Source organism: Mustela nigripes, chromosome 1 (assembly GCF_022355385.1).
Source record: "Mustela nigripes isolate SB6536 chromosome 1, MUSNIG.SB6536, whole genome shotgun sequence".
NCBI classification, from domain to species: domain Eukaryota; kingdom Metazoa; phylum Chordata; class Mammalia; order Carnivora; family Mustelidae; genus Mustela; species Mustela nigripes.
Genome location: NC_081557.1, coordinates 206,137,865 through 206,153,100, shown reverse-complemented (window position 1 = coordinate 206,153,100; position 15,236 = coordinate 206,137,865). Strand labels below are relative to the sequence as shown.

The 15,236-nt window shown below is 57.4% G+C and overlaps 1 protein-coding gene across 1 annotated transcript; it reads left to right on the top strand.

Moving 5' to 3' along the window:
* Positions 1–6: 6 nt before the first annotated feature.
* Positions 7–14,037, top strand: TADA2B (transcriptional adaptor 2B). The gene is made up of 2 exons (XM_059380354.1): positions 7–322; positions 11,564–14,037. Exons 1-2 carry the CDS (start codon positions 53–55, stop codon positions 12,554–12,556), a joined length of 1,263 nt encoding a protein of 420 aa, XP_059236337.1. The 5' UTR covers positions 7–52; the 3' UTR covers positions 12,557–14,037.
* The last annotated feature ends 1,199 nt before the right edge of the window (positions 14,038–15,236 follow it).

Here is a 15,236-nt window from a genome sequence, read left to right as displayed (position 1 = left end):
GGGCGGCGGCGCGCTGACGGCGGGCGCGGGCGCGGGCGGCGGGCGGGGGAAGATGGCGGAGCTCGGTAAGAAGTACTGCGTTTACTGCCTGGCCGAGGTGAGCCCGCTGCGCTTCCGCTGCACCGAGTGCCAGGACATCGAGCTGTGCCCCGAGTGCTTCTCGGCCGGCGCCGAGATCGGCCACCACCGGCGCTATCACGGCTACCAGCTGGTGGACGGCGGGCGCTTCACGCTGTGGGGGCCCGAGGCCGAGGGCGGCTGGACCAGCCGCGAGGAGCAGCTGCTGCTGGATGCCATCGAGCAGTTCGGCTTCGGAAACTGGGTGAGCGGCCGGCTCGACGCGCACCTGCTCGTCCCGGGCCCGCGGCGGCGGGGAGGCGGGCGGCGGCGGGGAGGCTGGTGCGGTCGGCGCCGGGTGGGTTCCGCGCCGAGTGGGCTCCGCGAGCTGGAGCGATGTGCCCAAGGGCACACAGCTGGGAAGTAGCCAGGTGGGGCTCGGGGCTGCGGCTCGGCGCCCCCAGGGCCCTCGTCCCGGCCTCAGGAGCCGTTGTATGGTGTTTGCCGAGTGCAGGCGCTTTGGGCAGGAGCGCGCTGAGCCCGAGTGGCCTTGCTGGACGGTGGCAGGTCCGCAGACTTGACAGAGGCGCCCTAAGGAACGACTTGGCTCTGCCGGGGGCACAGGGGTGCTGAAGGCCAGACAGGCTTCCCCCCCGCCCTCCAGGCACTCCACCGTCCCCCTGCACTTGGCTTTGTATGCGGCCCGGTGGGCTCTGAGCTCTTGTGCCCTGGGTCCCCTGGCAGGGGCCTGTTTGTCGTGGGGTCCCCGCAAGGCCCAGGACGCGGTGTGAGGAGTGCTGGGTAAGTACTGAACAAAGGAGCACAGACCCGGAGGCGTTGGTCCTGGGCTCTTGCTCTTATCAGAAGGGTTGTGTGGAGACTGAGCTGAGTGGAGAAGGTGAGAGCCAGGGTCCCTTTAGGCTTGAGGGCCCTTCGGGGGAGATTGGGTGCTCTGCTCTGGACAGCCTCTGGGGAGCTCTCTTTCCACTGGGGAGCAGGAAGCTTTCCTCCCTGTTAGAAAGGTCTCTGGCTGGATTCTGGGCCGTCTCTGCCAAGAGCTTCTGTCCACCTGCAGGCATCCTGGGAAGCAGGGAGGGGGCGCGTGACCCCAGCTCCCCCACCTTTCTATACCCTTCTACATGAGGTCCTCCTACTTCCCTGAACCAGTATTACATCTTGCTGCCATTTCTCCGGCAGTACACTTCTCCTGGGCTTCTCCCCTCATTCCCAAACCTGGCCTGATTTCCTTTCAAAAAAGTGAGCCAGCCTTCAGGGACCAACACCCATGGTGCATCCCAGGGAATCCTTACTCCTTAAAGATGCACTGCTCCCCAGAGTCTCACCTAAGTGTCAACATGGTGATCACCATCCTCCGAAAACGTCATTTTTTCTTGAAGTGCAATAATGTGCACTGAGCCTCTGCTCTCTGCCAAAGGACTTTGTAGGAGGGAAAGGCTTCTCACTGTCTTCAAGGGTCTTAAAGTGTTCTCATCCTTTGGGTCTGAGCCAGGACCTCTTGCCTAAGTTTCAGTGAGTTGACGGTGAGCTGCTGAGGGACCTCCTCCCTGTTTATCTCGTGGACATCTTGACCCTCTGTGACCCAGATCTCCTACCACCTCACTCTGTTCCTCGGGCGGCTGGAACTTGGTCCTTGGTCCTTGCAGGTCCAGTCCAGCCGCAGCTGCATGTCCAACATATTTTTAGAATCTAACCACTGGTTGCAACCTTAGTCCAGGCTGGTGCTTATCTCTTGCCTTGACCACCTCTGGGGCCTCCCAGCTGGTCTTCCTGCTTCATGCTTGTGCCCTCCAGCCCATTCCGTACGCCATCATCAGAGTGATCTTTGCAGACATGCAGTATGTCGTCAGCCTCCAGTGGCTTCCAGGCCTACTTAGTTTCAATATCATGGCCAAAGGGGATCTCAGCTGCTACCCCCTCAACCATTTTTTATTTCTACTGCTCAGAGCACTCTTCCTCCAGATCCTGGGTCGTGACTGGTCTTTCTGCTTCCATGTCAGTGCTCCAAGAGACTTCTCCCCTCTCCACTCCATTCCCAGAGCACTTATCTACACAGCCATTGCTAAAAATAGCCGAGGTGGACCCCGAGCCTTGCTGAGTGCTAGGCACTCTGCTGAGGACTTTGTTTCCCGGGATCTCTCCCAGCAGCTCTGTGCAGCTGGATTTGAGCTAGAGTTTGATGTCCGAGTCTGTGCTCTGGGCAGTGCTGCTTCCTAGTGTGCATTGCCTTCTCCGCCACACTGGGTGGGGACACACAAGGACCAGGCCACCTGAAGTGTGTTGGAGGAAGCATGGGGGCAGGAAGCGGGCTGTTCTCTAAAGCAGTGCTTTAGAAGCTGGCGTGTGCCCAGGAATTACCTGGGCAGCTTGTTCCCATGCAGATTCCTGCTCCAAGCAGCCAGCGGTCTCAGCTGTTACGGGAGACAAAGCCGCAGGAGGAGGGGCGCCCAGGGTCCTCTTCCTGCCGAACCCCTTGTGGGGGCGGGATGGGGGCAGGGATTTTGCATCCTAACCACGCCTGGTGCGTGGCCAGGCTGCAGGCACTAGTGTCTCTCGGGCCACCTGCTCTGCCCACTAGACTTACCCGTGCTTTACCTGAGGCTTTCCGCAGCTCCGAGACGTGCAGCGTCCTTCTGAGCAGACTCCATGGCTGTGTGTGCAGAAGGGATGTGCCCCATGTATGCTCCATCCCGCCTGTGCCAGCTTGGATGGAGTGCACACCTGATCTTGGGCTCCTCCCCACAGCTCCAGGGCTGGGTCTGCAGTGTACAGCTGCAGAACAGCGAGTCAGAGGGTTTCAGATGCTTGTGGGGGCTGCCTCGGCTTTTCTCATGGTGAAGCCAGGGCTCAGATGCAGGCCCCGCTGACTGCAGAGTCTGGGCCTTAACCTCTGGGTATAAGAGCATTAAGTGCTGCAGGGCAGGGGCTAGGAGCTTAGGGCTGCGGCTAAAGGCATGGCTGGCCTGCAGAGCTGCTTGGAGGGGCAGGGTCTTGACCTGGCTCAGCGGGAAGCAGGGAGAGGACCCGGGGAGGGTGGGAGCTTGGTGTCGTGGGCTGGGCTGCAGTGTGGGGAGTGGCAGCACACACATCAGTGGAAGCGATGCAGTTGAAGGTGAGGCCGGTCGCTGTCATTTTTCAGATGGCACATGTGATCTGTCACCTCCTAGTGGCACTGCTTTGTGTGGGATTGAAGGGGTGGGGTGATGGCGACCAACCTGTTGGGGGGGAGGCTGCTTCTGAAGTCTGGCGCTGTTGCTCCCATTCGTCCTGGCTGTGGGGTGCTCGCTGTGACGCTGGGGGGCTTGGGGGCGAGCTGTGTAGCTAGGCTTGGACACTGGGCCCCGGCCTTCAAGGGTGTGTGGGAAGGTGCCTGGGAATGCGACAGCGGGGAAGGGGCCGGTGGTTGGCGAGCCAGACTGCTGTCACCAGGGGCTTCCAGAGCCTCGAAGCAGCCGGTTTTGTGGTGGGTGCTAGTTGTGTTCCGAGTCAGCAGACACAATCTTGCTGGAAGCCGCTGTGGCTAATGAAGGAATGTGGCAGAGCTGGAAGCTGACCCAGGTATTCCGACTCCATGCCCTGAACCTCACTGAGCACGGGCAGAGTCCTGGATTCCGTGGGGTCCGGGAATCCCAGGGGCCCCCAGATCTCCTGAACTGGCATCTGTATGGGGGGGGGTCTGGAAATAGATGTTGTTGGAGTGAGTTCCGGTGTGGCCCATGGGGCCACATTGGGGAACCGCGGGAACAGTCACCTCACCGAGGCAGAGGCCTGTGTGTGTTGATGGGAATGGGTAAGCCCGTCCCTTGAGCATCCTTTCGGTGGGTTCCTACTTACGTTTGTGGATGGAGAGGCTGAGGGAGGAGCCTGGGTGGAGAAAGCTGCCAGAAGTGATGGGGTCTACAGGGCAGTGGTTCTGGAACACCCTGGAGGGCTTGCTAAAACACACATGCTCTGGGGCGCCTTGGTGGCTCAGTGTGTTAAAGCCTCTGCCTTCGGCTCAGGTCATGATCCCAGGGTCCTGGGATTGAGCCCTGCATCGGGCTCTCTGCTTGGCGGGGAGTCTGCTTCCTCCTCTCTCTTGCCTGCCTCTGCCTACTTGTGATCTCTCTCTGTCAAATAAATAAATAAAATCTTAAAACACACACACACATGCCCAGCACCCCCTCCGGGCTCTGTAGGTCCCCTCTGGGGTCGGGATAGAATTTGCATTTTTAACAACTTGGGTGATGCCTGTGGGCTGGGGGTTCATACCCACAACCCGAGATCGAGTTGCAGGCTCCGCTGACCGAGCCAGCCGGGTGCCCCTGGTTTTAGCCATCTTTAAGTGCCCAGTTCAGTGACATTAAGTACGTTCATGTCATTGGGTGACATCACCACCGTCCATCTCCAGAACTTTCCCATCACAGACAGAAACTGCCTGTTACGTAACACCTCCCGGCTTCCCCCACCCCAGCTCTGGACACCCACTATTCTGCTTTCCATCTCTATGAATTCGACTACTCTGGGGACCTCGTAGAGAAAAACGCTGCAACATTTGTCCTTTTATGACTAGTTCAGGTCCCTCCGCGTAACCCTCTTGAGGTTCGTTCATGTAGCGGGCGTCACTGTGTCCTGTGAGTGTAAGGTTGATGGCCATCCCACTGCCCATCTGATTGGTCAGGCGCCTGGGCCGCTCCTGCTGTTGGCTGCCAGGGGTCCTCCGCAGTGAATGTAGGTGTGCAGACCTCTCTTGAAGTCCACACTTGTCATCCTTTTATTTATTTTAATTTTAATTTTTTTAAAGATTTTATTTATTTATTTGACAGAGAAATATCAGAAGTAGGCAGAGAGGCAGGCAGAGAGAGAGGGGGAAGCAGGCTCCTTGATGAGCGGAGAGCCCGATGCGGGGCTCGATCCTAGGACCTTGAGATCATGACCTGAGCTGAAGGCAGAGGCTTCTGAACCACTGAACCCCCCAGGTGCCCCTTGTCATCCTTTTAGATCACTACCTTGTGGCAGGGCAGAGTTACCTGGTTATGTTTTGAGGTTGTGCGCTGCTGTTAGCCCTCTGTGAGGCTTGCTCTCAGGTTTACTTGATCCGGAAGTCTCCGTCCCCTTGAAGGCCGGTCACAGCTGTGGAGGCTGCTTAGTTCTCTTGAGTGGAGACAGGAGGACAGGGCACCTGGAACTGAGGCCTGCGGAACTTTCCATGTGCATGAATCAGTGAACAGGAGCAGGGGCCAAGGGAAATAGGGTTCCTGGAATAGCTGGGATCTTGTAAGGATAGATGACAAGCCGCTGTTAGTCCTCTGCCTCTGATGTGGGCGGTGGCACCGACCACCAGCTTGTCTGCGGGAGAGGGGGCCGTGCTGGGGGTGGTGGCAGCTTTCGCTCCAGACTGGCGAGTGCCCCATACTTCCGGCCCCTGCGAGGCAGGCAGTCCTTCTGTTTCCTTGGAGAATGACTGAAAGGGGCTGGAGCAGGCAGGCCCGAACCACACCCAAAGCCATGGTCAGCTGGGAGCGGAGGCCCTGGGTGGCCAGGCCAGCAAAGGGTGAAGTGACACTGGGCTCGCGGGTGCACGTATCCAGCTCAGGAGGAGCAGACAGGTATCCCGCTGTATGGGCTTTCCCTCCTCTTTCCTCTGGGCCTGAGCAGTCCCTCCTTGTCCCTTAGGTGAAAGCTAATCCATTGGCCCTTCGTCCTTCCCTGGCCCTGTGCAGGCCTTTGCTCCTTCCTGCTGCTCCTGGGGACTCTGCTCCCTAGGTGGCTCTGCCTGCACAGTCTGCTCCCCCGGGGTGCCCCAGGTTTGTGAGCTGGGCCTTCGGGCTGCTTCTGTCCCTTGAGGAAGAAGGCAGCCCTGCCTCGGAGTCTGGATCCCCAGTGCTGGGGAGGAAAGAGCCCAGGCCTGGGGCTCTTTCCACCTCCTGGGGTGGTGTTTGGTGCTCTCGGGGAAGGTGAAGGCCACCCAAGTTCTGGGGGAGGAGCTGGTTTGGCCGTGGGCCGCAGAGGCTGGAGGTGGACTGGCCCAGCCAAGGTGTCATAGGCATGGGGCCATGGTCTGGCCCTGTTCTGCCGTTTAAAGGGTCTGGAAGCGTTTGACTGCAGAGGTCTCCCCGCGGTGTGTACTGAGCCAGCACCCCGCCAGAGGCCCCGTGGTGATAGGGCCGTGTGCCCCGGAGCAGGACTGTCTGCTGCAGGAGCCCCGGGGGCCTCTGGGAGACCACACCAGATGCTACATGCTGAAGCGCTTACCTGTCACTGTGACAGGCCTTATGTTGTCCCTGAGAGGGGAGGGACCACAGGCCCAGAAGCAGGAGGGGAGAGGATGAGGATTGTAGTCTGGGGGTGGTTGAGCTACAACCTGCACCCCAGCCAGGTCTGGGACCCAAGCCTGTGCACACAGAGAAAGAGAGCATCCGGCAAGGGTTTGGGGCCGCTGGCCTGGATGGCGGGGCGGGTTGTGTGGGGTCCGGCAGGAGCCAGACAGGGGTTTGAGACTCCGTGTCATGGACCCCTGACAGGTCAGGCCTCCCACATGCTCAGACTTTGGAGACTAGTGCTGTTGAAACGGTGTATCAAAGGCTAATGTAACTCGGAGTTGCTGACTTCAAGTCTGCCAAATAAGGATATTAATATCCTATCCGATTAAGTCTCTCTCACCATTTTCCAGAAAGAAAAGACTATCTTAGTACTCTCCAAACAAGAACGACATCATCTGGGAATGAAGAACTGTCCTTTAAATGGAAGAGTTTAGCTCTAAGGGAAAGCCTTAGTCGTCCCGAGGTTTTCAGTTTCCCCTCGATCATGGGCCAGTCTGGTGGGAGCTGTAGTGGACTCCCTGATAGGAGCCTTTGGAGGTTTGTCATCGGTGGGAGTGACCTCGCGGGCTTGCACCTGTCGGGGGGATGTGTGCACAGAGCAGTGGGCGGCATCCATTCCAGGGGAAAGGAGGACACGGCACAGGGGCGGGGTGGGGGGCGGCTGACGCTGACGATGGTTGCTCTGACTGCCCTCCCCTTCCCGTCCCTGCTCCCGGGCTGGAGGCCTCTCTGTGAGCCATGGGAAGGCCGGAAGGAGGCCAGACCACCACAGAAGGCTGTGGAGTCCTGACTCACTAGGGCGCTCACTTCCTGTCCCTGAGAGCCAGCACCCTGGGGGGGAGTCTGGTGACCTTGGACTGTAGACTTGAGGGCCATTCAGTGTCCTAGAAGTGTGTTTTCCTTCATTTCTCTAAGGACTCTGAGGAAGCAGCATATCTAGCCTTACCTTTTTCCAGGGGTGGGTATCCTTTTCTTAGTGAGGATGAAGGGGCAGAACCTGGGATTCTGTCTCTACTGACTATGGGCTCCTCACCCCTGTGCTGCCCTGTGTCAGGGAACACCAGCTGCAGGGTACACTCTTGTCCCTTGTTCAGTTGTAGGTGTACTTGAGTTGTCTGTACTCCAGGTCTGTCCCCCCAGACCCACTTTTGTTGCTTCTGCCTGCCCATCCGTGCGTCTGTCCGTTCCTCCATCCATCCATCATCTAGATTAAATGGAAACTTTGACCTTGATCATGTGCTCAGCAGCTGTTGCAGGTGACACCAGGGCAGTGACAGCACACTTGTGCCCCTCGTGGGAGGTGGGCAGGTTTCACGTGACAGTTGACGTGTGCGGACGAGAGAGGACAGTGTGGCGGGCAGGTGCCAGCGTGGGGTGGGGTGCTGCAGCTCCTGCAGCTCCTGCTGTTTTTAGTCATAAACACACTTGTAAAGTGTGTTCCTCACTGTCACCTAGTACCATGGAACCTGTCTGCTCTCTGTGGATTCTGTTTAGAACCAGAGCTGTGTCATCTCTCCCGTGCAGACAATTCTCTTGTGATCTTCCTGTTTCCAGGGCTTTGAGAAATGAGGGTTTTGTGTGTTTTCCTGGGCCTTTCTCGATGGTCATGAAACAAACACGGCGGCCCAGGGGCAGGATTCTCTCTCAGCAGCAGCTGATGGCCAGTGTAGTGTTGGCCATGGCCTTTGAGGTTGTCGGGCAGCGGGTAAGGGTGATAGGTGACAGATTCCTGGGCTCCTGGTGACAAGGTGCTAGCCACTCTGATTTTGGTTCCTGGCTTTTTAAGTACTCATCACCTGAGTCTGTCCAAGAGCCAGAGTCTGCCTCGACGTGAAGAGGGTCTGTGCATCCAAAGTGCCCACATGGCCAGCTGGCCTGCTCCTTGGCTGGCCCAGGGCCCCAGGAGAGTGCACGTTGCCCTTGTCACGGGCCTGTGACCACAGATCCACACCGCACCCACCGTGGACAGGGCAGCTTTCCCATGTGATGGAACAGCCTTCTCTTGAACGCTCTGTGTTTTCTTTTCTAATGTTTGGATGTCAATCTTATACCGCTAAACAAAATTGCGAGGCAGAATTTATCTTTACTTTTTGGCAGCTCGTGGGTGGGCTTAGTTGGTGAAGTATTCAATTATTTTTTTTTTTTTTTAAGATTTTATTTATTTGACAGAGAGAGAGAGATCACAAGCAGGCAGAGAGACAGGCAGAGAGAGAGAGGGAAGCAGTCTCCCCGCTGAGCAGAGAGTCCGATGCGGGGCTCAATCCCAGGACCCTGAGATCATGACCTGAGCCGAAGGCAGAGGCCTAACTCACTGAGCAACCCAGGTGCCCTGAAGTTCGATTCTTGATTTTGGCTCAGGTTGCCGTGATCTCAGGTCCGTGAGGTCGAGCCCTGCGCCGGGCTCTATGCTCAGCGTGCAGTTGGCTTGAGAGCCTCTCTCTCCTCACTGTCTCTCCCCCACCCCACTCTCCCTCTTTCTCTCTCTCTAAAAAAAGAAAAACTAATTTAATTTTATTTTTTAAAAATAACTTTTATTTTCAATTTACCCAAAAAAGTAAAACAATAGTATGTGGAGTTCCCACGTATGTTCCTCTCATAACCCTCCCGAAATAGCGTCATTTCGCAGAGGTGTGGTGTGGCTCCAGAAAGCAGGGTGCTGACCTTGGCTCAGAGCCACTCACTCATGCACAGACCGGCCTGGGGTCCCACCCAGGACACCCCAGTGATGTCGCTGATGGGTCTCTTCAGGTCACGGTTCTTTGCTTGTCTCGTGACTGTGACGCGCTGGAGGGGTGCTGGCTGGTGTTTTGTAGAATATTCCGTAATTCGGGTCTGGCTGCTGTACTCTGGTGCTGAGGCTGAGATGCCTGGGCTGGGCCGTGGGACAGCGTGGGACAGGGTCACTCTTCAGACTCTCCCTCCTCCCCACTGTGGGATTTCTCCTTATCACTTAGAATTGGACACAGTGTTCTTGAGGATGACAATGGTCAGGCCGGAAGCCGGTGTCCAGTGGAGTGGCTCCCTCCCCAGCCCCTCTGCCCCAGGTTCCTCCAGCCCTTTGGATGACAGCAGTGGCATGCGCACACACATTCTGTGTTGTGTTGCCAGCTGCTGGGCGTGTGAGAGGGGACACTAGCTGGGGACAGGAGGTCTTGTATGGCCCTGCTCCGGCCCAGAGCTTTCAAGGCCCTCTGTGGTTTCCATCCCCTGCTCTCGCTCCCACGGTGTCAGAGTTGATGGCAAGAACCTCTAACCAGTAACACACCTTGGTTTGGTCAAGTTAGTCAACTTGACTACTCAGAATCTTTCTGTTTTTCAGGATTTCTGTTTTCTCTGAAACACAGGGGCTCTGCCATCCACTCATTTTTGAAAGGCAGATTGCTGAGTTTCAGGCTGAGGGGACTTTTGCTAGGGGGGCAGCTGGTGCTTCTGGATGCTGGCTGGGTAGCCCGCTGCGCAGGTCTCACTGGGCCAGGCAAGGCCTGGGGCCTGACTTCCAACCGGGTGAGCTTGGATGTGTGGCCCAGATTCCCCGAGCCTCTGCTGAAGGGGTTCCTCCTCACCCAGGAGGCTCCCTGGATGCTGGATTCGGAAATTTGTAGTGGCTGCAGGCCCTCACTGAGGCTGTGGTGAGGGATGGTGAAGACCCTGGGCCCGTACAACCTCTGGCTGTGCGGCTGGGCCCTGGAATCTTGGACCGGGAGCATATGGGCATTTCTGCTGTCTGGACAGCCTTGTGAGGCTGTGTTTCCCTCCTGAACGGGCAGCTGTCAGGGCTGGTATTCTTCTGGTGTAGCTCATCAGGGTGGAAGAATGCCCACTGGCTAGCTCGCCCCTCTGAGCAGGACCTGAGCTGGGCCCCTCACAGGGGCGCTAAGCCTCTGGGCACTCTGTCCACAGTGCCCGTGGCAGGTGCAGGGTGGGTGCTAGGGCTGACTCCTGTCTCCTTACTGGAAGGAACCCAAGGCCCAGAGATGGGAAGTGACTAACTTGGTCATATGGTGGTGGCCATAGATGCTTGGGATGGTTGTGACTTGGTTTTTTGGGGGGGTTCTTTTTTTGGGGTGGGGTGAGGTTAATGGTCCCTGGGAAAATACAAACAGATTTGATGCAAACAGTAACATTTTAAAGAAGTTAATCATGGACACAGTTCTTCCCCAAAAGACCAGAATCTGGTGTTTATTCTAATCTTCCCTGCCTTGGAGCCCTGCCCTTGGGACTCAGGCCCCACACAGGTTCTTTTCCCTCCCAGGAGCGCTTCCCTCCCATGGTGCCCGGTGTGTCCTCAGTCCTCAACCCGAGTGGACTGGCTGGTTTCTGGGGGTCCAGTTTGGCCTTTGGGGCTGCAGAGACCAACCTGATCTCACAGGCCTAAGGGGCAAGGACACAGAGCAGTGGCGTTGGGCCCTGGCGGCTGCTAGAACGGCAAAGCCGGGTGCAGGGTGAGTAGAGGCTGGAGGCAGGGGCTGAGCGGCTGCCAGTGAATGAGTGCGCATTTTGGGCAGCTCCTTTGTGAAGTGGCTTTAGCGGTTGACTAAGGAAGAGGCCTCTTGGCAGAAGGAAAAGATTGGGGGAGTTGTATAATTTCCTCTCATTAATAACCCTCGTGTTCATAGGTCACCTCCTACAGGCATGTGTGCTCACAGCCCATGGCAGATTCCAGCTACCTAACTGTGGAGCCTGTCACCAGTGATGCCCCGCCCCTTGAAAAGGCACAGCTGGTCCCTGGCACCATCACTCAGGAAGGGGATAGGCTGCCACCCCCCTGCACTCCCAGGGGCTGGGTCCTTTTGGTTCCTGGAGGCAGGCAGCACCATACAGCAGGGTCCGTCTTGTGCGGGGAGCTGTGGTTGGGGAGCCCTGGTGGGCCTGGGAAGAGGCGGGGCAGCTGGGGTGCTCCCTGACCCCGCCCAGAGTGCAGGGTTTGATGTGTGGCCAGGAGGGCACCATAGGTGGGCCCCAGGAGAGCGGAGTCCAAGGGGTGATGTGGGCCCGGTGTCAGCGTGCTGGCAGGTGGCGCCTCCTTCGTACCCCTTCTGCCCGTTTAGTGTCTGTAGCCCCGTGCTGAGCCTGGCTGCAAAGAGAACACTGCCTGGGGCTCCTTGGGGGCTGGGGTGACACAGGCTGGAAGTGGGCACGTGCGCCACGCCGACCTGCGTTTTAACCTGTGGTCCCTGTTGTTGCAGGAGGACATGGCCGCGCACGTGGGAGCTTCCCGCACGCCGCAGGAGGTGATGGAGCATTACGTAAGCATGTACATCCACGGCAACTTGGGGAGAGCCTGCATCCCCGACACCATCCCCAACCGGGTGACCGACCACACGTGCCCCGGCGGAGGGCCCCTGTCCCCCAGCCTCACCACCCCCTTGCCTCCCCTAGACATCTCGGTGGCTGAGCAGCAGCAGCTGGGCTACATGCCGCTGCGTGACGACTACGAGATCGAGTACGACCAGGATGCCGAGACGCTCATCAGCGGGCTCTCGGTCAACTACGACGATGAGGACGTGGAGATCGAGCTCAAGCGCGCGCACGTGGACATGTACGTGCGCAAGCTGCGGGAGAGGCAGCGGCGCAAGAACATCGCGCGTGACTACAACCTAGTGCCTGCCTTCCTGGGCAAGGACAAGAAGGACAAGGAGCGGCCGGCCAAGCGCAAGGTCACAAAGGAGGAGAAGGAGCTGCGGCTCAAGCTGCGCCCGCTCTACCAGTTCATGTCATGCAAGGAGTTTGACGACCTGTTCGAGGGCATGCACAAGGAGAAGATGCTGCGCGCCAAGATCCGCGAGCTGCAGCGTTACCGGCGCAACGGCATCACCAAGCTGGAGGAGTCGGCGGAGTATGAGGCGGCGCGCCACAAGCGTGAGAAGAGGAAGGAGAACAAGAGTGCGGCCGGAGCCCGGCGGGGCAAGGAGGACGGCAGGGACGGCGAGTTCGCGGCCATCGAGCACCTGCCGGGCTTTGAGCTGCTGTCGGACCGCGAGAAGGTGCTCTGCAGCTCCTTGAACCTGAGCCCAGCGCGCTACGTGACCGTGAAGACCATCATCATCAAGGACCACCTCCAGAAGCGGCAGGGCATACCTTCCAAAAGCCGCCTTCCGAGCTACTTGGACAAAGTCCTAAAGAAAAGGATTTTAAACTTCCTCACGGAGAGCGGGTGGATATCCAGGGAGGCCTCCTGAAAGCCCGTGGCTCTGCGGGGAGCCTAGAGGACTGGGGGTGTGGGAGGGGGAGGAGGTGCTCTTTTTTAAGCAGATTGAGTTCCTTTCTTTTAGGCTATAAATTCTGCTCATGGTCCTCTGAAAGAAGCAATAGTAACGATTTTATGCCGGATCATGGGGGAAGCCGACACATGTATATTTTAACTTAGTCCTAAAGTCACACCTCCAGATGACGATTTGCCTTTCCATGTTCAGTTTGGGGAATATTATGAGATTGGGTCATTTCCTTTTGTGTCTTCCCTTTGGTACGCAACTCTTGGGCTGTGGGGGAAAGGAGCAGCTTTCTGCTGGGCCCGCCAGCCACCAGCTTGGCCCTGTGATGTGACCTCTAGCTGGCTGCCGGGGACGCCCTTGGGGGGCCCACTGCCAACCCCGCGGACACCCCAGCACAGCCCCAGCACGCGGCACTTTACATGGGGGCCAGGGTGGGGCAGGTGGGAAGTGAGGCTGGAGAACCACATGAAGTTTCCTTGGGAGCTTTAGAGGAAGAGTAGGTGGAACACAATGTCCAAAGGAGCTTCCCCTTGACCCCTGCAGCCAGAGTCGCGCTTGTGATGCCAGAGCCTGGAAACGCCCCTGGCCTCTTTGGGGGGTAGCAGAGCGGCGGAGCCTGTGGGTTCACCTCAGGGCCAGCACAGGATCCCCCCCCAACAGACTCCCTGGTGTGTGGGGAGGGGTGCTCTGGAGGAGCTGGGAGGACTAGTGTGGGTGCCAGAACTCTGAGCCAGCCTTTGGGGTGCTGCTCCTTGCTCTTGTACTTGCAGTACTAAGCACCCCATTTACTTGGAAGAACTCATAGTGGAGGGCTCTTGAGTTCTGCAGTCCATTTCCTCCAGAATTCTCATGGTGGTTGCAATAACCTTTTTCATAGAAACTCCGATCTTAACCGTGCTAGCCAGGCTAAGTGTCCTACTGCAGGTGGCCCCCAGCACTCTGCAGACTGGCCAGGCTGGACAGGGCTGCACCCACAGCAGGCTCTGCATGAGCAGGCGAGGCCCCACGGGGCTTCTCTGGGTCCTGCTCTTGAACCGCCCAGCTTCTGCCTACCCCTGCTCTCTCCTCAGGGGCCCCGCTTCTGTAGATGGACACAGTGCCTTCCTTCCGGGAACTTAAGTCTGTCATCTGTCTTCCTGCTGCTCAGTGCTGCTTCTCCTGGCCACGGCCCCGCTCTAGGGCCAGGGTGACTGCAGACCCCAGCGCTCTTGTTCTTCCTGGCGCTCATCCTGCCTCTCTTGCCCCCATAGCTCCCAAGAGACTGTTGACCTCCCACAATGTTCAGGCTTGCAGTTACATTAAAGTGAAGTTATTTGAAAGACAAAAGAAAAAAAGACCCTCATCATTTCCAAGGACTTAATTACGGTGCCTTTTCCTTTCTTTTTACATCCTTCTGTCCCCCAGGGTAAATTTTTCAGCATTAAATAAAACATTTAAAATATATCGTACGTGGCTTTAGTTGTACTGTGCATGCTGGCCGGTAGTGCTCCCTGTTAGCCAAGCCCCGGGCTTTTGTGACTGTAGGAGAAAGAGCGAGCAGGGGTGGTACTCATGAGGCCTCCTCCTGTTGTCCCCTCTGTGGGCTCACTGCGGCGACAGTCGCACGGCACAGAACGCAGGTTTGGTCTGCCCCTGAGCAATGATGGGGATGTTGCCTCTCACTTGCGCTTCTGGCCCCTGGGAACCTTCTAGAACTGTGGACCCTCAGGCCTTGGAGCAAGGCCCTGAGACCAGTCAGGCAGGGCCCTGCTGCTGGCAGGCAAGCTGGTTGGGCAGCTCGGGCTGCAGCTCCTCCCACCTTGAGATTTACTCATTTCCTGCACCAGGTTCCTGGTTGGGTGAGGTTCTAAATTTGCTATTATTTTGATATGAAATGGTTGGCAAACTTAAGTGGGAGAAGCAAAAGGCTATGTCAGCATGTGGCCCAGGCCAGCCGGGCTGTTCAGTGGGCAATTCTGTGCTTAAGCAGGTTTTCAGGATGTGCATCTTTCTCGGTGGTACGAAGAACTTGCCTTAGGCTTGGCTGTTTTAAAACTGTACACGCGTGACTGACGTTATAGCATCAGACTGTCCCAAGAAGACGGCCTGTCCTCACTGGCTGCCTCTGAGCCTATCCCCGTGGGCCGTGCAGCCCATCAGTCCTCACTGTGACTGCCAGCACAGGGCCCTTGAGCTTCAACATGTCAAATTCATCCCCGCATCCCATGAAATGGGATTTTTGAGGGTTTTTCCAAATTGAAACTTAACTTGAGTCCAAAAAGGTAATTCGGCCATTTAAAATAATGCCCTTTGGATGGCCCATATCCCAAGGATGTGTAAAAAACAGGAACTCTACAATTTTTAGCACTTTTTACACATTCAACAAGTGGTGAACAAAGTAGTGTCGCGGCTGCCCCTCGAACTGGGGATGGCATTCTCAGGACGTGTCTGAGCTCAGCACTCCGGCGTCAGACCGGTTTTCCCTCCCAGGTAGGAGGTTAAACTGGCTACTAAGCAGAAGCCCTTCATGCCTGCTCCCCCCTGGCTGCCATCAGCCAATCCCCAGGGACTGTGCGCGTGTCTCAGGCAGATCCCAGCCACAAAGGCCCCTCAGGAGCAAATGGCGCCACCCGGTTGGTGGTGTCTGGCCCGCAGTCATGCACCCCTG

Excerpts from the sequence above, each read along its gene's own strand:
- TADA2B (XM_059380354.1), top strand. The coding sequence starts at position 53 with ATGGCGGAGCTCGGTAAGAAGTACTGCGTTTACTGCCTGGCCGAGGTG. Across the intron at positions 323-11,563 it reads AGTTCGGCTTCGGAAACTGG|GAGGACATGGCCGCGCACGT; the intron begins GTGAGCGGCCGG and ends CTGTTGTTGCAG.